The sequence below is a fragment of the Syngnathus acus genome, chromosome 19 (assembly GCF_901709675.1).
Source record: "Syngnathus acus chromosome 19, fSynAcu1.2, whole genome shotgun sequence".
Lineage (NCBI taxonomy): Eukaryota > Metazoa > Chordata > Actinopteri > Syngnathiformes > Syngnathidae > Syngnathus > Syngnathus acus.
In genome coordinates this window covers 167,854-191,076 of record NC_051103.1, presented here as the reverse complement: position 1 = coordinate 191,076, position 23,223 = coordinate 167,854, and the positions used below count along the sequence as shown (strand labels likewise).

Below are 23,223 nucleotides of genomic sequence, written 5' to 3'. Positions count from 1 at the left end.
ATGAGAGTTTTTCTTATGTGGGCATGGACATTACAAATTTAGGTGATCAGGTGGTTCTACATCAACACAGCTACATTGAAAATCTGCAGCCAGTTCGTTTGCAGGCAGCTCAGGCTGTTCAAAGAGATGCTCCTTTGAACAAAACTGAGGCAGAGCAGCTTAGGTCAAAAATAGGACAGCTGTTATGGGTTGCCAAACAAACGAGGCCTGATGTAATGTTTGACGCATGCAGCCTGGCATCTAACATTAAAAATGCTTCTATTTAGTCTATTCATGAAGTGAACAAGATCCTCCGCAAATTGAAGTCGGAAAAGGTCACACTTAAGTTTCAATACTTGGGGAGGAGTGATGCTTGAGTTTAGCTGTCTTTAGTGATGCTTCTCTTGGCTATCTCCCGGATGGAGGAACTCAGGGAGGAGCTTTAATTGCACTTACGGGTGAAGAAGGAAAGTTCTCCCATTTGTTTTGGCAGTCTAAAAAAAAAGAGATGTGGTGAGAAGTACTCTAGCTGGAGAAACCCTTGCCATGTCAGATGGTATAGACAATGGAACGTTTCTGTCCATGCTGTTTTCTCAGCTCACTACTGGAAATGCGAGTCTTCATGTTCTTCCTCTTATCTGTGTAACTGACAATGACTCTCTGTTTGATGCACTGAAGTTGACTAAGCAGGTTACAGAGAAGAGGCTTAGGCTAGAACAGGGGTGGGCAAACTACGGCCCGCGGGCCACATCCGGCCCACGGGACCGTTTAATCCGGCCCGCCAACCCTGAATTAATTGTATTATTAAACTTTTTTTTTTGTCATTTTGCCTGCAATGACTGCGTTTCCCCAGTAGATGGGGAACCGCTCGCCTGCGCATTTACTACCGGAAGCCGTGTCAGAAAGCTCGGTGCACACTCACAAGTGCGTGTACGTACGTACTCAGTAGTACGGACATGGCGCACTCGCGCTCTATTTGTATCAGTCCCGAATTTAGAGCGTGGGCTGTGACGACAGCATTCTTGTAATTCGCTCGCTGAGCTTTCAGATACAGTTTTACGCTAAAGCCACCCACAAACCTTCCCCTGGAATCCTTCCATTAAAATGAGTGGCCCGAAGAAAAGAAGTGAGTGCCGAATGTTAAAAGAGTTGCCAATTTGGCTCGACGTACGCGACGTGACGTTCAGCCACATCAACCCGTCACAGATCGAGGTAAACGGATCTCTCCTAAGAATTGCCACAACAAATTTTACTCCAGACTATGATGCACTAGCAAAAAAGGGAGACCAACAACACTGTTCCCACTGAAAATGAAGGGGAGGCTCTCAAGTTTGTTGTAAAAAAATGCATTTTGAATATGATTTGTACACATAGCAGGGATTGAAACTAGCGACCATTCTCATTTTCAAACAGTGCAGGATGCTCAAGGACATTGATGCACCACCTGTTTGCGACTAATCTTAACCTGTAAAGTTCTTAAGGCTTACTTTAAGGAAGTGTTTCCCGTTTCCTCACCTCTGTTACCAGGTGTTTGTGAGTTAAAACTCTGCTCTGATTTTCAGATACCCCTCACCGTGTTGCCGTTTTGATTACTTTATTTGGATGTATGCTTTCACCGATTCTTCAAGATGATATATTTGGTCAGAATGTTTGCTGTGATCTCATAAGATAAACATTTTTCATTAATCTGACCTGCAGGCACTGAAGTGATGGAGACTGTTATTCATAATAATAGTGTCGTATTTTATGAGAATCACTGATAGCAGTTTTTTAGTGATTTTTTTTTTAATGCTGTTAATAAATGCATTTGTTTTCAAAAAACTTGTTTGGAATATCCATGCTTTACTACCTACTAAAGGCCAAAATCTTTTATGCAATGACCTTTACAGGTCGCTTATATTACTTCACACAAACACTACGTCCATCTGCTCCTGGTTCGGCCCTCCGGTCCAAATTTAGAACCCAGTTCGGCCCGCGAGTCAAAAAGTTTGCCCACCCCTGGGCTAGAATTAAGTAGTGTTAAAGAGCTCCTACAGGCCAAGAAAATAAAACAGATATTTTGGTCAGAGACTAAGTCCCAGCTTGCAGATTGCCTGACAAAAAAAGGGAGCTTCTTCACTCATGCTTCTCAAAGCGTTAGATGAAGGTTCATGGCTACTTAAATTTTTGTTTATAGATAGAAAATAAACCTTTTGTTTTGTAGTTCAAAAAGGTCTTTATTCAAGCACACTTTAAATGTTCTGTGTATTTGTTTATTTTATTTTTAAGAAAGAGGGAGATTGTTAACTCCTGATGCTATGCATTGTGGATAAGGAGGCGGTGACGGAAGTGTTGGAAGTTTTTTTGCTGTCGGGTCACGGAGTGCGATGGAGTGAAATAATGTGGCCGAATAAAGGTGTTTATGACAAGCTTTGTCATATATTGGAATTCACATCAACAAGTCAAGGTAAGGTGGAAGGTTTTAACAAAGTTAATGTTTCTAGTCAACATTCCAACATAATCATACGATCAATATAATGTCAACCCTAATACATCCTTTTCCTGAATTTCTTTTCCTCACGAGGGTCGCGGGCGTGCTGGAGCCTAACCCAGCTGACTTCGGGCAGTAGGCGGATGACGCCTTGAACTTCTTGGCAGTCGATCGTAGGGCACGCAAAGACGAATAACTATTCGCACTCAACCTTATTGACAATTTGGAGTGGTCAGTCGGCCTACCATGCACGGGAAGAACATTTAAACTCCTCACAGGAAGGGGACAGAATCAAATTCACAATCATCGCATTTACCTCCTTTTTCAAACCATATATTATAAATTTGAATAATGCAATTGCAAAAACAAAGAGATGCCTAATATCAGTTTGATATGTTTGTTTGAATCCATTTTTATTTAGTTGTGCTTTTAATTCACATAGACATTAATTGCGTGTGATTCATGGTTTAGGGATTTTCTTCAGCCTGAGGTTATTAGAAATTCACAATTACTGTAAAATACATTTTAGAATACAAATGCTTGTGGTGCATTTGCATGTGTAACTGTTCTAACTGAAACATAACGCAATACTTAATGCATATTCGGGGGCAGCACCATAAATCATAGAGGCTCATGTAAGTCTCAGTTGCTGGCACAACCGTCACTCATGTTGGTAACGTAAAGCTATTTCTGAGCAATATTGAATTCAATTGTACAGGATTGATACATTTTGCACATTTTTGCATTTTTCATCCACACTTAAAATTACTCATATTACTGAAGTAACTTATTATTGGAGTCAGAAGTCAAACTACTGTACAGTTGGCTGAAGAGCGTTGGGTGCATAGAAAGTCGCTGGTGATCTCCTTGTAACCCCTGGCCTCAGTCAGACTGCTTCCTGTTGAAGAAATGACATTCACATAATGGTTATTGTTGGGGAGGCTAGTATTTGGCAGGATCTTTAAGTTATATACAGTGGGCCTACTACACCTGATGGTGTATTGGTCGAAATACAGGATTGGTATTCAGTAGAGTTTAACAGAGACATGATGCAAATGATGGATAGCAGACGACAAGGCTATGAAATATCAAAATATCATTAAGTTGCACAACAGTTGAAAAAACATCCGTCCGCATAGAACAGGGGTAACCAAACATTTTGCAAGGAGGGCCAGGTTTGATAAAGTGAAGGGGCCCGGGTGCCAATAGTTTTTTCGGACATTTTTTAACTACATAAATTCCATGCAAATACACACTATTATAAAACAAATGTCATTGTCCCAATAGTCTTTATTTTTTTAAATGACAAAATAACTAAATATAAGTCCAACAATAGAACACCGCTCGGGTTCAGATCGGGGGACCGTTCCTCCCAATCATGCCCTTCCAGGTCTCACTGTCATTGCCCACGTGAGCATTGAAGTCACCTAGTAGAATGATGGAGTCCCCAGAAGGAGCACTCTCCAGCACTTCCTCTAAGGACCCCAAAAAGGGTGGGTATTCTGAGCTGCTGTTCGGTGAATAGGCACAAACAACAGTCAGGACTCGTCCCCCCACCCGAAGGCAGAGAGAGGCTACCCTATCGTTCACCGGGGTGAACCCCAATGTGCCCCCCAGCCGAGGGGCAATAAGTAGGCCCACACCTGCTCGACCCCTCTCACCGTGGGCAACTCCAGAGTGGAGGAGAGTCCAGCCCCTCTTGAGAGGGCTTGTACCAGAACCCAAACTGTGTGTGGAGGCAAGTCCGACTATGTCTAGTCGGAACTTTTCTGCCTCACACACCAGCTCGGTCTCCTTTCCAGCCAGAGAGGTGACATTCCATGTCCCAAGAGGCAGCTTCTGCAGCCGGGGATTGGACCGCCAAGGTTCCCGCCCTTGGCCGCCGCCCAGCTCACTACGCACCTGACCCCTTTGGCCCCTCCCACAGGGGGTGAGCCCATGGGAAGGGGGACCCACGTTCCTTTTTAGGGCTGGCCCCATGGGTGAAGGCCCGGCCACCAGACGCTCGCCTTCGAGCCCTGTCTCCAGGCCTGGGTCCAGAGGGGGGCCCCGGTGACCCGCATCTGGGCGAGGGAAAATTAAGTCCATATATTGTATTCTTCATAAGGGGTCTTTTGAGCCGTGGTTTGTCTGGCCCCTCACCTAGGATCCTTTTGCCATGGGTGACCCTACCAGGGGCATGAAGCCCCAGACAACATGGCTTCTAGGATCATAGGCACACGCAAACCCCTCCACCACGATAAGGTGACGACTCAAGGAGGGGAGAAGAATTCAAAGATGCCCAAAATAAAGATGTCGCCATAAACCGATTGTTAGCCTTGAAAATAATATTTTCTCGCTAAAAGCGTAAAGACAAGATGGCAGAGAGCAAACCAGTCATACACCTACCTTCCTTGCGAGTGGTCCCAGATTGATGGAGGTGTTTTCAAAAGAGAGACCAAAGTGAGGTCATAATTAGTGGTCCCCGATTCTCTAAAACCCATTGTCTACAAGCACCTACAAGAGGAGATGGGACACCTGGGCACAGATCGTATGATCTAGCTTGAGCGCGCTTCTTCTGGCCTAAAATGAGACAAGAGATGGAGCACTATTGTACCCAAGTATGCCGTTGCATAAAAAGGAAGAAACCAAACAGGGTAACTAGAACACCTATTCAGAGCATTGAGACTTCTGCACCTTTTGAGATGATCTGCATTAATAATAATTAATAATAATTCATTAAATTTGTATAGCGCTTTTCAAAAACCCAAAGACGCTTACAGGGAACAAGGCAAAGACATACATGAGGGGAGGGGGACGGGGAAGAAACAATCGGATAAAATTAAGAAGAGGAAACCAGTTATGGGTAGGGGAGGTCATGCGCTTGGGAGAAGAGGTACGTTTTTAGATGGGACTTAAATATGGGGAGTGTGGGTGAGTCACAGACAGACTGAGGGAGAGAGTTCCAGAGTCGGGGTGATGTGCAGGAGAAGGCTCTGTCACCGAAGGATTTGAGTTTAGATTTTGGGACTGTCAGACGTGAAGTATTGGAGGATCGGAGGGGACGATTGGGGCAGTAGGGGACAAGGAGGTCGGATAGGTAAGTGGGAGCCAGGTGGTGAAGGGCTTTGAAGGTGAGGAGGAGTATCTTGAAGATGATACGCTCCTTAATGGGGAGCCAGTGAAGAGAGTGGAGAACAGGAGTGATGTGTTCACGGGACCGGGTGTGGGTAAGGAGGCGGGCAGCAGAGTTTTGGACTAGTTGAAGTCTATGGAGTGAGCGAGCAATGATTCCAGTGAGAAGGGAGTTGCAGTAGTCAAGCCGGGATGAGACGAAGGAGTGGATGAGGGATTCAGCGGCAGAGAGAGAGAGGCAGTGCCGGATTTTGGCGATGCGTCGGAGGTGGAAGTAGGAGGTCTTGACTACTGAGCTAACATGAGGGTGGAAGGACAGTGTGGGGTCAAAAATAACGGCAAGGTTGCGTGCCAGAGGGGAGGGAGTGATGTTTGAGGAGTCAATGGTGAGTGTGATGGATCCAGTTTTATTAAGGGAGGATTTAGTGCCTATGAGGAGGAGCTCTGTTTTGTCACTGTTGAGTTTGAGAAAGTTGTGGGTCAGCCATGTTTTTATTGTAGAGATGCAGGTTTCAAAGTGGGTGAGGGAAGGGTTACGGGTTGGTGTGGTACGTATATAGATCTGGGTGTCATCAGCGTAGCAGTGGAAGTCCAGATTGAGTTTGCGGATGACAGTACCAAGGGGAAAGAGGTAACAGATGAATAGGAGGGGGCCAAGAACTGAGCCTTGGGGGACCACTTGTGTAACTGGGGAGAGGATGGATGTGTGACCGGAGAGAGAGATGAACTGGTTTCTGTTGGTGAGATAGGAGGTAAGCCAGTCGAGTGCAGTGCCCTCAACACCTAGTTGGCGCAGCCTTTGGAGGAGGATGGAATGGTTCACAGTGTCAAAGGCTGCGCTAAGGTCAAGTAGTAGTAGGATGTTGAGGGCACCAGAGTCTGCAGAAATGAGGAGATCGTTGGTGACTTTAACTAGAGCTGTTTCGGTGCTGTGAAGTGGGTGGAATCCGGACTGGAAGGGTTCATAGAGGTTGTTGGACTGGAGATGGGTGTGGAGTTGGGCGGAGACAATGCGTTCAAGGGTTTTGGAAAGGAATGAAAGGTTGGAGATGGGACGGTAGTTGGAAAGGTTGAGTGGGTCCAAGGTGGGGTTTTTGAGGATGAGGGTGATGGCTGCAAAGGAAGAAGTGGGGTCGGAGGGAAGGGCAGAGGATAAGAGCTGGCAAAGCGTGATTGGGTTTACAGTCTTGATGTTGCAGTAGGAGATGGTGCGTTTTGTGGAATTATGAGGCGAGGGTAGAGGGGCGGAGAAGAGGATGCAGAGATGATCTGACAGTGGAAAGGTGAGAGGACGGGGGTTGGATGTGAGTGGAAAGGAGGAGCATACTATATCCAGGGTGTGGCCTTTGGTGTGGGTGGGGAAGTTGATGTGCTGGGTGAGATGAAAGCAGTCCAGAAGTTTTGGAACGGACTACGGAAAGATGGCGGCGCACGCAGTTGCAGCGGCTCAGTGCTCTCCCGATCTACGCATTGTTTGTTTTTTGTTAGTGTTTGTACCCACTGTATGTCATACACCACCTACAACCGGCAGGAGCTCCTCAGGATAGGTGTTTGCTGCGAGTTGAGTGTCGCAGCAGAGTTTCACCGCTCGAAAAACATACCGGAGGATATCATCAGGCGCCCCGGCTCCCCTTGGATCACCATCCCCGCTGGGAGGAAGCGAAGGCAGCGCAGAGAGAGAAAACAAAAATGAGGCTGCAGGGCCGGCGCGTTAACCAGGCTACGGAAGCAGCCGTTCAAACCACCGCTCCCAAGCCTGTTTCTTACCAACGCCAGGTCTCTTGCTAACAAAATGGATGAACTAAGGCTACAGATGTCTGCGAACCAGACCGTGAAGGACTGCTGCATGGTACTGATCACCGAAACCTGGCTTCATCCACTCATACCGGACTCTGCTATCGAGCTAGCAGGATACACCACACAGCGTCATGACAGGACTGAGAACTCCGGCAAGAGCAAGGGGGGGGGCTCTGTATGTACGTCAATAACAACTGGTGTACTAATATGGTGACTGTAGACAGTCACTGCTGCCCGGACCTGGAGTACGTGACTATTAAATGCAGGCCCTTTTACCTCCCTCGTGAATTTACCGTAGTCATGACGACTGTTGTTTACATACCTCCGGAGGCTAATGCTAAGCTAGCTATCGGACTATTACATGGCAGTATTAGCAGCCAGCTGAGCAGATATCCTGACGCAGTCCACATCATGGCAGGGGACTTTAATCATGTAGATTTGAAAGCAGCACTCCCTAGTTTCCATCAGCATGTTAAATGTGCCACTAGAGGAGTAAACACTCTGGACAAGGTCTACTCCAACATCAAGCTAGGCTACAGGGCAAAACAGCTACCTCACCTGGGCCAGTCTGACCATATGTCACTGCTATTACTCCCGGCATATACCACCATCAGGAAATCAGCTCCTGTCATCACTAAAACTGTTAAAACCTGGCCTGACGACGCCTCTCAGCAGTTGCAGGACTGCTTCGACAGGACTAACTGGGACATCTTCGAACACCGGGACTTGAACGTGTTCACAGACAGTGTTCTGTGTTATATCAAGCACTGCACAGACACTGTCACAGTGGACAAACTTATACGGATATACCCCAACCAGAAGCCCTGGATGACCCGGGAGGTCCTTCGGCTGCTGGAGGAGAGGGACACCGCCCTGTCCCTCAGGTCTGAGGACGGGGCTCTCTACAGCACAGCCAGAGCCAACCTGAGGAGAGGCATCAGAGAGGCCCAGCTTGCCTACAAGAAGAGGATTGAGGATCACCTGAACAGCAACAACAGCAAGCAGGTGTGGCAGGGAGTCCAGCATCTCACCAACTACAGAACCACCATCGGAGCTGCTGAAGGGGACGCCTCACTGGCAGAGGTCCTCAATACCTTCTTCGCCCGGTTCGAGTCCGAGCCACCTGAAGGGGCCACATCACATCCCACAGACCGCAGCAGCTTCACCCTCACAGTGAAGGAGCACGAGGTGAGGCGCACGCTGCGGACCATCAGCCCGAGGAAGGCTGCGGGTCCTGACGGCGTCACTGGTCGTGTCCTGAAGGACTGTGCAGATCAGCTGGCTGGAGTCTTCACAAAGATTTTCAACCAGTCCCTTACTGAGTCCACCGTCCTATCCTGTTTAAAATCCTCCACTATAGTCCCCCTGCCCAAGAAACGCCACATCACCAGCCTCAATGACTACCGGCCAGTCGCACTCACCCCGGTGGTCATGAAGTGCTTTGAAAAGCTGGTACGGGGTCACATCACAGCACTCCTGTTCAGAGGTTTTGACCCCCACCAGTTTGCCTACAGGGCAAATAGATCCACAGAGGACGCAGTAGCTACAGCCCTCCACGCTGCACTGTCCCACCTGGAGCAGCCGGGGAGCTATGTGCGGATGCTCTTCGTGGACTTTAGCTCTGCTTTTAACACCATCCTCCCCCACAGACTGGTGGACATACTGGAGGGCCTGGGACTTCCACATAATACTTGCAGGGGGATTAAGAGCTTCCTGACGGGTCGCAGCCAGAGGGTGAAAGTGGGCCGTCATACATCCACACCTCTCAGTCTTGGTACCGGCTCCCCACAGGGCTGCGTACTGAGCCCACTGCTTTACACGCTCTACACACATGCATGCACCCCCGCCCACCGCAGCAACACCATCGTGAAATTTGCGGATGACACCACCGTGGTGGGGCTCATCTCAAAGGGGGATGAGTCTGCCTACAGGGACGAAGTGGTCCAGCTATCGGAGTGGTGCGGAGAGAACAATCTGCTCCTAAACACGGCTAAAACCCAAGAACTGGTCATTGATTTTAGGAGGAAAAATAAAACGGACATTCCACCACTCATCATCGACGGGGTCTGTGTGAAGAGGGTGTCCTCCTTCCGCTACCTGGGAGTCCACATCGAGGAGGACTTCACCTGGGGCGTGAACACCTCTGAGCTGCTTAAAAAGGCCCAACAGAGACTCTACTTTTTAAGGGTGCTGAGGAGGCACAGCATTACACGGAGACTGCTGGTGTCCTTCTATCGCTGCTCCATAGAAAGCACTTTAACGTACTGTATATGTGTTTGGTACTCCAGCTGCACTGCTGCTATGAGGAAAAAGCTCCAAGGGGTCATCAACACAGCACAGAAGATCATTAGCTGCCCTCTCCCCACACTGGAAGACCTACACAGAACCCGCTGTCTCAAAAAATCACAGAACATTCTGAAGGACACTTCCCACCCTGGCCACTCCCTTTTCGAACTGTTGCCATCAGGCAGACGCTACAGATTAATTAGGTCGAGGACTAGCAGATTCGCCAACAGTTTTTATCCTACAGCGGTAGTCACATTGAATGCAGCTAAACGTAAATGATTATGTCTGTGTATGTTCTTCTGTGGGTTTTTAGCTTGTTTTTTTTATCTTTTATTCTATTTATTCTATATATTTTTTATCGCATGCGCGGATCGGTTGGCACTTTTTAAATTTCGTTGTACATGTGACAATGACAATAAAGATCTATTCTATTCTATTCTATTCTATTCTAAGGGAGATGAAGTCAGACGTCAGTGGAGCAGTGGGCTGGTCGATGTGGATGTTGAAGTCACCGATGAGTAGGAGGCGATAGGAGACTGAGGATACGATGGTGAGGAGTTCAGAGAGTTCAGAAAGAAAAGACGGATGTGACTTTGGGGGGCGGTAGATAAGAACAGCAGTAATAGAGGCTTTGCAGCTGACGTCATCAAGCTACCCACATTAGCTTGGCGGCCATCTTGGCGGTCAACTTTTCAGTGCCTGTCAACGACTCACACACGCTTTCTTGTTATATCTGCTGCTATTTGAGCTTAAAAATGCCGGATACCTGCTGTGCTGTTGGATGTAGCAATAGACGAGGCGATAAACCAAATCTTAGCTTCTATAGATTTCCGGCGAACATGAAAAAACGTGATAAATGGATCGCGGATATTCGTCGTGAACGATGGAAACCTACGATTTACACAAGGATATGCAATGAGGACTTCATATCAGGTATGTAAACAAACCATTCACCCCTGATTTGTTTCACAAAATGTGAAATAATACAATATGGGATGATACAAATATGATTGTTGAAAATGCTGGGTGCATTTTTAGAAAGGCAGCAAGAGCAGCAAGGCAGGGAATGGGATGATTTCTTCAGTTCACCCCCCCCCGTTTTTATTTTGTGTTTATTTTTTCATGATGCTTCATCTGATTGGCTTGAAAACGTTATCAATGTAAATATTGAACTTCATATTGGAATTGAACAATTAATTCTCGAGTGAATGCATTAGGAAATTTCCCAAAAAATTATTATGAACCTTGTGAAACAATTTTTTTTTAATGTAGCATTTTTTAACAAGAGGGTTTTTGTTACTTCATTTGGCACAAGTTTTCAAGCCATTGGCACAAGGTTAAAATTTTTATTGGTTAAGTTTTCAAGCCAATCAGATGTGGCATCATGCAAAAATAAACAAAAAATAAAAATGGTAGCAACTTGAACAGACAGGTACAGTATCTGAATGATTTCACTCTATTCAGTTTTTTAATATGTCAAGTTATGAAATGCCATTACAAAACAAATCGACGAGGTAATTATAAATATCTGGATATGAGAGTTCAGGCAGGTCGGCTGTTGCAAAATGCTCGGGCGATTTTAGAATGCTTCTCGGTAAAAGGTACGGATCCGTTGTGCCAACAAGGTTCAACTTCTCTCTGTAACGTTTCTTGGATTCTTCATCCAAATGCCCAACTTCGTTGGATAGCAAATCAGCCATAATTCGGATGAAATCGGTGAAAATGTAGCGCAGAAATCAAACAATCTATACAAACACGTAGGGACGAGTTGACCGCCAAGATGGCGGCATAACACAAAATCACGTGATAAAACCACGTGACTGCAAAGCCTCTATAGAGTTGGGGAGGGAAAAAGCGAGATATTCAAAAGATGAAATAGATGGGAGGTTGAGGTCCAATTCAGTGATGGGTAGGGACCGCTTATGGAGGACAGCAATACCACCTCCTCGCCCAGAGAGGCGGGGTTTGGCGATGTAGCTGTAGTTAGACGGAGTGGCTTGGTTGAGAGTAAAATAGTCCATGGGCTGTTGCCATGTTTCACAGAGAAGGAGCAGATCCAAATTATTTTCCAATAGTAGTTCGAAAATAACTAGTGATTTGTTGGAGAGGGAGCGACAGTTCAGCAGTGCGAGGGAGATGGATGAAGGAGCGGGGGTGGGGGAGCGGAGATTGTTGAAGTTGACAGTACGGGAGGTGGGGGTGACGGGGGGGCGAGAGGTAGTCCAGAAAGATTAGGATCCCAGCCTTGCTGGCAGCTGAGGCAGCAGCAGCAGGGAGACGTTGATTATTGTTGAGATGATGAAGATCAGCAGCAGTGTAGACAAATGGACGAGAAGTTGGTGGAATGGAAGCCCGGAGTAGCAGAAGTGATAATTCATGGACGAGATGAGACGTGACAGCAGCTGGGAATAATTCAGAAAAAATGGTAGAAATGGCTAGTAGCTGGTTAGCTAGGAGTTGGTAGGCAGTGAAATGCATGGAAGCAGCAGTGGACCGAGTCGTGATGTTGGGGGAGTGGGTGGTGGTGTTGGTCAATCCCAACTGTACCCGTGCAAACGGCACGCCCTAGTGTGTCATGGCGGCACACAGCCGAGCCACGACCGGCGAGCTCGCAGCGAGCGGGTGCTCCCCCCGAGGACGCCGGCCAAGTGGCCAGAAAGTTGGGTTGAAGCCGTTTGCCGAGCCAAGAGCAAGCAGCTACAGGCTCAGAGCCGGGAGGTAGGAGGGTCCGGTGGTGGGTTGGCTAGCTGGCTAGCGTAGCTCGTACTCAGAGGGAGCGGGATCAGAGAGGTGCGAGCAGAGCTCCAGAGATACGCGGTGGGCAGGTGAAAAGGCGAGAAAAATAAAAGAAAAAACGGGCACACTTACAACGGGAAACACAAAACAAACAGGGGACAAACAAATAGCGGACACGGTTCGGGGTAGAAGCGGCAGTCAACAATCCAGACGCCAGCGTTGCTCTAACCCGGAAGACAAGAAAAGGGGGCGGGTTGCAAGTTGCAAGGAGCTGGGCATTGACTACCTGCTTTTGTACAAGTGTATTGGAAGAGAGGAATATATTTTTATAGTAATGGATAATCTCACTAAATATGCTTAGGTGTACGCAACAAGAGACAAGTCAGGAAAATTTGCAGCAAAGAAGATTTTTGATGACTTTATTATGTGTTTTGGTTTCCCATACAAGATACATCACGACCAGGGAAAAAAAGTTCAAAAACAACCTCTTCCACAAGCTCCAAGGCTACTGTGGTATCCATCATTTTCGCAGTTCCCCGAACCACCCCCAAGCCAATCCAGCTGAACGCTTCAACCGAACGCTGTTGGGTAGCTGCGTACATTGGAAGAGTCCTAGAAATTGACATGTCCTGTCCTCCTGTCCTTGGTCTTCAAGCTCCCCAAAGGCTCCACATGTTTTATAAAATTGGAACTGAGGTTGCCTTTATCTGGTCCGCATCAGAGAGGGGTACGAATGGAATATGTCTTTCAACACCACCTTTCGGTCTCACTAACACGCCCGCTGTCTTTCAGGCACTCGTTAACAACGTCCTCCAAGGTATGCTCAACCGCTTCGTATTTGTCTACCTCGACGACATCCTTATTTTCTTCCGTACTCTGTCGGAACACATCATCCACGTCAAGTCCGTCCTCCGCCGCCTCCTCGAGAATTTCTTGATCATCAAAGTGGAGAAATGTGAATTCCATACAAAATCAGTATCTTTCCTGGGCTACATTATCGCTGAGGGATGCTTCCAAATGAACCCGGCAAAGGTGTTGGCGGTCACATCCTTCCTACCACCTGCAAGTAACTACAACAATTCCTCTGCTTTGCCAAATTCTACAGGAGATTCATTCGGAACTACAGCTCGGTCGCCTTACCACTGACCGCCCTCATCGGCACCTCCGCCCCCATTCTCCGGATGCCCGATACGGGAAGGCATTTCGTGGTCGTGATCGACGTGTCGGATATGGGGGTAGGGGCCATCCTCTCACAATGCTCCAGGCCGGACGACAAGCATCTTCGCACTTTCTTCTTGCGTCGGCTAACCGCGTCTTGACATTGGCAACCTCGCGCTCCTCGCTGTCAAGCTAGCCCTGGAAGAGTGGTGGCACTGGCTGGAGAGCACTGCCACTCCACTCATCGTGTGGACCGACCACTGCAATCTAGAATACTTACAATAAGAGGCTGAACTCCCGCCAGGCGAGGTGAGCTCTATTCTTTGGGTGCTTTAACTTTACGTTGTCTTACAGACCGGGATCCCATAACACCGAAGCGGACGTGCTTTCAAGACTGGCACAGGAAGAGGAGCACGCTCGGGAAGGGCCGGCAACCATTCTCTTTGAATCCGTGGTAGTCGCGACAGTCTCTTGGGACGTCGATTAATGTGTCAGAGGTCAGCCCGGCCCGAGCGCTTGTTCTGATGACCGCCTTTTTGTTCCCAACCAGGAGCTGGATAAGTCTACATGTCCCCTAACAATCAGTGCGGTTGGGCCCAGCAACTGCCCTGGGTGGAATATGCCCACAACTTGCTTCTCAGCTCGGCCACAGTCATGTCCCCATTCCGATGTGTGTTCGGCTACCAGACGCCGTGTTTTGAACACCAGGAGCGTGACGCCACCTGCTCTTCGGTGCTGGTAAACATAGGCTGGTGCCACCGGGCGTGAACCAGGTCTCGGGGTTATCTCCTCCGGACCGTCACCGGCTATGCTCGCCAGTCCAACAAACACCGGATATCAGCACCTACAAACTGTGTAGGCCAGCGTATTTGGCTTTCTGCACGAACCTTCCACTTCAAGTGGAGTTGCGCAAGTTGGCACCACAATTCGTGGGAGCATTCCCCGTCCACAAGGTGATCAACCCATCTCAGACTCCCAAGGTTCATGAGGATCCATCCGACTTTTCGCATTTCCCAGGTGAGACCAGTACACGAGCGCACGCTGACTCCTGCGTCCACGCCTCCGCCTCGTCAACTGGGATCCTGTGTACATTGTGTGGGCCTTAATCCAGTCAACAGGAGTGTGGATTCTAATACCTGGTCGACTGGGAGAGGTACGATGACTCCCACCGTTCGTTGAGGAGTTCCACCACCAGCATCCCGAACCAACCTGCCTGCCGGTTGTGTCGTCCACTCCAGGTGTTCTGGTGCCGCCAGTCCCAGTTTCGCCTCCTGACGTTAGGGATTCAGACGCCTCTGCAGAGTATTGATCTGCTGTGGAGTATAGATCCACTCCTGGTTCTCCCCCGCCTGTCCGGCATCTGGGTCCTGCTTGATCACCATGGATAGTGCTTACAGCCACACCCCCGCTATCAAGTCAATCGTCCACATCAGCTCTTGCCTGTCACCGGTCCACTATTTAAACACCACACTCCTGCCACTCCTTTGTCAGCTCGACCTATGAGCTACCCGTCCGTTCCTGTGCCTTGTTTTGTTGTGTGCTGTCTGATTCCCAGTTGACAACCCAGTTCCGTGCTCTGACCAACCAAGCCCGGTCGCCACCCGTCCTGACCACTTGCCTGTCTTACAACCAAGCCTGATCGCCGCTCGTACTGACTGCCTTATGACCAAGCCCGAACGCTGCCTGCCTCGATCAATGCCAGTGTAACAACCACGATTCAGCCTCGACCCGAAGCTTCCCAAGCCCGACCCAAATGCTCTCTATCCAAATGAAAGTGCACCACGCACTTGGTCGCCCTGCTCGTCTGTCAACCCTGATTTTAGGGCTTCACTAAAACTTTATACCGTTTGTCCCCACGGGGGTCACGGGGGTGCTGGAGCCTATTCCAGCAGTCATCGGGCAGTAGACGGGGGCTCACCCTGAACCGGTGTCCAGGGGGATCGCGTGGCACACAGAGACAAACAACCATCCGCACTCGCACTCACACCAAGGGGCAATTTGGAGTGCTCAATCGGCCTACCAAGCATGTGGGAGGAAACTGGAGTGCCCGGAGAAAACCGACGTAGGCAAGGGGAGAACATGCAAACTCCATACAGGGAGTGGCGGAGGTGGAATAGAACCGGCACCCTCCTAACTTTGAGGCGGATGTGCTCACCAGTGTGCCACCGACCTGCCCACATATTAACATATGTTTAGTTATTGTCTGCCATACAGGTAATATCGTATTAACACAGCCATTGTATTCCTTTGTTCAGACAAATTGAGCACGTCTTACCTTAACAAACTTGCAGCCGAAACTGTCAGAAAAGTTTGTTAGCATTGTCTCCTCCCCCACCGTCTGTTGTCTTCCGGGTTAGAGCACGCTGGCGTCAAGCTTGTTGACTGCCGCTTCTGTCCCGGACCGTGTCCGTTACTTGTTTTTCGTTTTCCTGTTTTCAGTGCACCCGTCTCTTCTTTTATTTTTCTCGTGTTGTCCTCCGTCCACTTCGCATTCCCGCAGCTCCGCTCTCACCTATGTGTTTCCTCTCCCTCGGACTACCAGCTACGTTAGCCAGCTAGCCAACAGCCAACTGGCCAAAACCACCACCGGACCCTCCTGCCTCCCGACTCTGAGCCTGTGGCCGCCTGCTGTGGACTCTACGGCAGCTCTGGCCTGGCTCTCTGGCCTTCCGTCTGGCGTTCTCGGGCGACGGGCTCCACTCCCTGCGGGCTCCACTCCCTGCGGGCTCGCCAACCGTGGCTCTGCTGTGTGCCGCCGTGGTGCGTTGGGGCCTGCCGTTCGAGCGGGTGCAGTCGAGGTCGACCGGCATCACCATCTGGTCCATCTGGTCCAACATCTGGACCGGCACTTCCCCGATGGCTCACCCATCTCCTCTTTTTGGACTACCAACCCCCCGTCACCCCCACCTCCCGTACTGCCAACTTCAACAACCTCCGCTCCCGCCCCTCCTGCTCCTCCATCCATCTCCTTTGCACTGCTGACCGATGTCCTGTTATTAACTATATCCTATTGTCTCCCCCCCCCCATACGTACCCCCCCCCCTTTTTTTTGTTATCTGTAAAGCGTCTTTGGGTTATTGAAAAGCGCTATATAAATTGAATGAATTATTATTATTATTATTATTATTAATTATTATTATTATAAAGTAAGACCTGCTCAATTTGTCTGAACAAAGGAATACAATGGCTATCATCAATGGAGACATAGTGAACACAATTCAACTATCTTATTAACATATCGCTAGAATTATTTGTCATGTTTTGTTGTTATCTATTATTGTTGAAGCACTAATTTGTTTCTTTCTGTAGGTCTATAGAAACCACATGCACACGAATACACGCACACACACGCATACAACATAGTGACAATTTCTTCAATAAAGAGTGGCGTAAGAGTGTGACCATTGTTTCCCTTTGTTCTGGCCCGACAACCTGGGGAGATTGAGTATACCTAAATCAGCCCCCAAATACAGTCCTTATTCAAGGTCTCCAGTTGAGTTTCTGTCCTGAGTCACGCAACTGCGGAAGGCTGAGATAAAGCATGAATGGTTAGAACTGCTCTTACATCTCTAAGCCAATCAGTAGCAAGAAACAGATCAACATGTTCCCATTGGTCTTGTCTTCTCTCCCGGCCAATAGTGTGCTGTAAAGTCATTTGAAAAAAGCATAAAGCCGCGATGCACCAAATATATCCGCAACATTTGTTTTAATAAAAACCTGCGATACTGCAAGGCCGCATTAAGTGAAGTGCGAAGTGGCTATTTTTCCATTGTACTATTTTTCCATTGCACTATTTTTCCATTACACATTTTGGCAACAAGGTCAGTTGGGTGCATGCAGTCAAAGATCACCCACATCCACAGTATTTGGAGAAATGGAGACAAGTCATGGAGGAGGCATACGCCATTGCAAATGAGAATGCCCAGAAAGCAGCAAATTGGATTAAGAGACAATATGATGCAAAGGTCCGGAAATCAGTGCTCGACCCTGGAACGCGTGTTCTAATTAAAAACCGGACTTCAACGGGAAGACCAGGTAAACTCTGGGATTTGAGAGGATACAGTTTTCACACAGGAGTGAGACAAGTGGGAACCGATTTGCCAATTTATGAAGTACAGCCGTAAATGGGAAAGAGTCGTTCCAGACTCCTGCACAGAAAATTGCTTATGGCCTGTGACTATTTACCTTTCACACAGGGGTGAGACAAATCGGATCTGATTTGCTGATTTATGAAGTACAACCGTAAAAGGTTCCAGAGTCCTAATGTAGTGAAATTTGGATTCTATGCGTCTTTGTATGTTCCCTTAGGTGATAAACTAGCAGCAGTGAGACTACCATAAGCTATTTTTGCGGTACAGAGAAGCTCTAGTTTCAGTAATGTGTAGGTACTTAGAATATGGAAGGGCCATTCGTCCGTGACCAGGAAGACCCTTGTCCATGCCCTTTTAGGGGCATCGGAAGCAACCAGTAGAGTGAGACTCGAACCGCAGCTGTTGTCTTACGAGGTACAAAAGATGTGGGGCCACAAGGAACAGAGAGAGAGGAGAGAGAGAGGGAAGGAGAAGGAAAAAGGGGGCCGCAAACATCTTTGCTTTTGGGGCCACTCGAACTTTTGAAGAGACATCACTCTGACTGGGGTGCTAATGGGACGTCCAACGCTGCGTGTTCGTTTCGCATGGGGGGGGGGGGGGGGGGTGCTAATGGGGCGTCCAACGCTGCGTGTTCGCTTCGCTTCGCGGGGGGGGGGGGGGGTTGGGCGCGGCGGGGGATGTTTATGCGCTGGATAGATTTCTTGTGCGCTGAGAACGTGCGGGCAGTGCGCGATTGCGCACGCGCGCAGCTTAGAGGGAACATTGGCCTGCGGCAGACCGCTATAGAGGCTTTGCAGTCACGTGGTTTTATCACGTGATTTTGTGTTATGCCGCCATCTTGGCGGTCAACTCGTCAGCTCGTTCCTACGTGTTTGTATAGATTGTTTGATTTCTGCGCTACATTTTCACCGATTTCATCCGAATTATGGCTGATTTGCTATCCAACGAAGTTGGGCATTTGGATGAAGAATCCAAGAAACGTTACAGAGAGAAGTTGAACCTTGTTGGCACAACGGATCCGTACCTTTTACCGAGAAGCATGCTAAAATCGCCCGAGCATTTTGCAACAGCCGACCTGCCTGAACTCTCATATCCAGATATTTATAATTACCTCGTCGATTTGTTTTGTAATGGCATTTCATAACTTGACATATTAAAAAACTGAATAGAGTGAAATCATTCAGATACTGTACCTGTCTGTTCAAGTTGCTACCATTTTTATTTTTTGTTTATTTTTGCATGATGCCACATCTGATTGGCTTGAAAACTTAACCAATAAAAATTTTAACCTTGTGCCAATGGCTTGAAAACTTGTGCCAAATGAAGTAACAAAAACCCTCTTGTTAAAAAATGCTACATTAAAAAAAAATTGTTTCACAAGGTTCATAATAATTTTTTGGGAAATTTCCTAATGCATTCACTCGAGAATTAATTGTTCAATTCCAATATGAAGTTCAATATTTACATTGATAACGTTTTCAAGCCAATCAGATGAAGCATCATGAAAAAATAAACACAAAATAAAAACGGGGGGGGTGAACTGAAGAAATCATCCCATTCCCTGCCTTGCTGCTCTTGCTGCCTTTCTAAAAATGCACCCAGCATTTTCAACAATCATATTTGTATCATCCCATATTGTATTATTTCACATTTTGTGAAACAAATCAGGGGTGAATAGTTTGTTTACATACCTGATATGAAGTCCTCATTGCATATCCTTGTGTAAATCGTAGGTTTCCATCGTTCACGACGAATATCCGCGATCCATTTATCACGTTTTTTCATGTTCGCCGGAAATCTATAGAAGCTAAGATTTGGTTTATCGCCTCGTCTATTGCTACATCCAACAGCACGGCAGGTATCCGGCATTTTTAAGCTCAAATAGCAGCAGATATAACAAGAAAGCGTTGACCGGCACTGAAAAGTTGACCGCCAAGATGGCCGCCAAGCTAATGTGGGTAGCTTGATGACGTCAGCTGCAAAGCCTCTATTGGACGAAGGTGCTGCGGCTCTTGTGTAAAATGGAAAACGTAGAAAAGAGGACTCTGGGGGGTTTAATATTGGTATACCATGTGAGAAAAGTAATTTGTGTGCACACTTAAGTTAAATTCTGCAGAATAAAAGGGGAAAATATGCAGCGCTATTAGAAACGAAACGAAACAAAAGTTAAGTAAGACGTGCGTATTTGTCAGTGCATCTGTGCACTGTTATAGAGCTCGGTACGCCAAAACCAGCAGACACAGAGACAGCTTCTTCCCCCAGGCTGTTGCTCTGATGAACTCACACCACTCTTAGAGTCTCAGAGTCATTACTGTGCAATAACATCCTGCTCTCCACACCTTTTTTGAATTTGTCTACACTGTTTGTACTATGTGTCCTCTCTGCATCCATTGCAGCCTGGTCATCCTGGAAGAGGGACCTTCCCATCTGTGGTCTCTTCTCAAGGGTTCTCGTTTCCCCTAGCTGGAGTTTTGAGTTTTTCCTTGCCCTTTTGGGAGTTTAAGATCAGGGGATGTTTGAGAATATTTGCCATTTTTCACATGTCCTGAGTGTTGTTAGTCACCTAAATGTTGAACAGAGGGTGTGATTTACCGAAGTCAAATTCCTTGTTTGGCACGCTCAAACATGGCGAATAAAAAAAACTCTTGAATCTTGAATCTCTCTCTTGATAACAGTTAAAATGACCAAACTGCATAGCAGCAGTTGGCAAGAAGCAAAATGTGGAATGGATTCGAATCCCGTTGTCTGTCTTCTGTGTTCGTGTGTAATCTTTGTGAACTCTGTGTCAGCTTAATGTTGTCTGTTTGAGCTTGCGCGTGGCGAGACGCTTGGGATCCCATGTGTGTGTGTGTGTGCGTGATCCCATGGGTATGTGTGTGTGTGTGTGTGTGTGTGTGAGGGGGCCCGTGAGTGAGTGTGTGTGTGTACGTGCTCGTGAGTACGTGCGTGTGTGTGTGCTCATGAGTGCGCATGGGTGTGAGCGTGTGTGCTTGTAGAAGCAGCAAAAGGAACCGAGAGGATGGTGTGCTCTTCGGCGCTCTGGGGCGCGTGCCCGCCTGCGCTGCTTGCGCGGGGAGGGGGATCTGGTGCCCTGGGCGGCAGGGTGGCCAACCTGTCTCGGCCCACTGTGTTTCAAGGCTGGACCCTCCCCGCTCGGGTGACGTCGAAGCCGCGCGCGCAGGGTTGGAGTTGTGCCCATTTTAGGGGGCCTACTGTGCTGAGCAGCGAGAGGAACTATGACAAAATGATGGAGGACGGAATGCTGAAGGGGCAAAAGAATGCATGACCAACAGTGGGGGTACACCGGTGTAACTGCAACCCAGGAGAATTAATGTTCCACAGCTGTCTAACAGGAGAAATAGGAGCATGCGTGTGTTAACCAATACGATCTAAAGAAAGATTGGCTGGGACAACAACAAACGGTGGCAGAAGAGTGTGGCCCCCTCGTAAATAATGAGGGACCCTACTAGGGCCAGCTGGCGCTCCCTTTAGCATTCTGAGAGGAATGGGAAATTGGATCTGAAGAAAAGCCCAACTTGTTAATTTAAATTGCTGAAAGGATGACAAAATTGAAAACAAATTATTGATACTCCTCCGTTTCTTTGGGGCTCTCCTCAATACGTCTGATTTTCTGTTTACATAAAAAACCTGAGATGGCGGATACATCCGTTTTCTCCAGGAGGACAAAGAGACACAGACTGAACTTAGAATTAATGTTTAATAGCCGTCTAACAGGTGGAGTAGGAGTATGCGAGGGCTAACCATTACAAAACAAATATAGGTGATTTGGGTGTCTAAAGAAAACTAGGCCGGTCAACACTAATTTATGAGAGCAAGAGAGATATCGGGTGAGGGCCACAGCGGCAGCTGGAATTAAAGGAATTCTCTGGATTTAGACATAGGACTGAATTGTATGCACGGAGAGCCTGCTCGTAAATTAAACTGGCCCGACAAGGATGACCAGCGCCTACTGCGACAAGACTCACAGGTCAAAAGCAGTAAGTCCAAAATAGAGGAGGAGATGCCAACGAGGAGATATTGGATTTGGTAGTAATCTGTTGGTTCTTTTAATACCCTTGTAAAAGTATGCTCGGTACAAATAAATTAGCGATAGGAGGAATTTAGAGGTCCAAAAGTAAGAAATTCAAATGAAAATCACATCCTAGATTCAAATAACAGGAGCATGGGAAAAGTGAACAGCTGAGAAATGGCCTTCGATGTAGTGGCAGAGGATTAAAAATTCAAGATAGTCCAGTAATATAGGCAAGTGAGCATAACACCAATATTACTGAGGTCAAAAACAAGGATGATGCTATGTTTGGAATATGACTTAATTATGAATAATGTACATTGGGTACGCAAAATTTGGAAACTTTATCTGAAATTGAAGGCGCAAATCAGGAAAGGTGGAAAGGTGATGGAGAGGATTGCATAAAATCAAAGGCAGGAAAACAAACGATAGAATGTGGCCTGAAAATAGGATGAGCTTCTGGAAATTACAGTATAAGTGACTGTCTGACTTCATAAGACCAAGTCGGGTTGTTATGATGCGTCTAGTGCGTTGGTGGAGTGCCCAGTGCATGTCACTTCTCACTGTCAACCCTCACCGCTGGCTAGCAGTATGCGAACGGGAGAGCCGAGTGCGTAAGTCTCTCCCTGCCAGTACATAGCCTCTCTAACAGCAAGCCCTATGTAGTGCCTCCACGCGGCGACACATGGTAACTGGGTACAACACGGACCCAGGCTAAACTACAAGGGACTCGGAGGAGGTTTGGCCCCTAGACGTGCGGCACGCAGGCCCACCGGTGTGTGGACACGCCCTGGTGCCCACGAACCAGCCCCCAACTATGGGTTAAATAGTACCACTGCCCAGTGGGCTCCTCGGGAGAGGAATGGGCTAAGGGAGTCAACCCCTACAGAAAATCAATTTCCCCTTGGGTTGGTGTCAGGAAGGGCATCCGGCTGTAAAACGTTTTGCTCCAAAAATGTTCTCAGTATAGGACTCTCAACCACGAGATGGCCATGGACCGTCCTCGGTGGAAGAAAGCCATATTGAGAATCCAGTCCAACCCAGCGGCGCCTGGAAAACGGACTTTAAACCGATGATGATGATGATGAAGTGAGAGAAATCACAGTTAAGACTTGCAATTTTAAGTTTGGGGTAATCTGCCACTTTAAAATGGTTCAAATGAGGTCCATCACAATACATCCGAGAGCTAATGAAGGAAAGGCGCCGTCTTTCTCAAGTATATTAAATTGTTGTTAATAGTAGAATTTGAAGTTTCATTAACACAAGGTACCAGGAAATTAATGGCAAATTGGAAGACGATATTTTAAGTTTGGTGTCCCAGTCTGTCTTTTCCAGTATCCATCAGTGACCCTGAAACTCGATCCCGAGACTCCACCGACAGCTGAGAACGACAAGAAAACGGTGCTTGGCTCTGAGGCACCTTTGACCTTTTGCAAGAGCAAAGAAGGACTATATTTGTGCTTGGGGGGGAGTTCGAATTCCGATTTGTTCGAGAACCAGGACGTTCGAAAACCGAAGTTTGACTGTAAAATAAATAGATACAGCTCACTGACAAGTGCCGC

General features: G+C 47.7%; 1 protein-coding gene and 2 long non-coding RNA genes across 4 annotated transcripts in view; 1 reads left to right on the top strand and 2 right to left on the bottom strand.

The window, feature by feature from the left end:
* Nucleotides 1-2,036: 2,036 nt before the first annotated feature.
* LOC119137899 overlaps nucleotides 2,037-23,223 on the bottom strand; it is a 39,189-nt gene continuing 18,002 nt past the window's right edge. For both annotated transcript variants that reach the window (XM_037277503.1, XM_037277506.1), the window contains one exon: nucleotides 2,037-3,347. In XM_037277503.1, the coding sequence (XP_037133398.1) occupies nucleotides 3,256-3,347 (92 nt within the window). In that variant the 3' untranslated portion in view covers nucleotides 2,037-3,255. The remainder of the gene's footprint in view (nucleotides 3,348-23,223) is intronic.
* Nucleotides 6,823-22,125, bottom strand: LOC119137916. Its single transcript, XR_005101024.1, has 3 exons — nucleotides 21,990-22,125; nucleotides 10,306-10,310; nucleotides 6,823-6,832 (listed from the first exon to the last, which is right to left on the bottom strand). It is a non-coding gene; the product is annotated as an uncharacterized LOC119137916 (long non-coding RNA).
* LOC119137941 lies at nucleotides 22,039-22,893 on the top strand. Its single transcript, XR_005101048.1, has 2 exons — nucleotides 22,039-22,138; nucleotides 22,752-22,893. It is a non-coding gene; the product is annotated as an uncharacterized LOC119137941 (long non-coding RNA).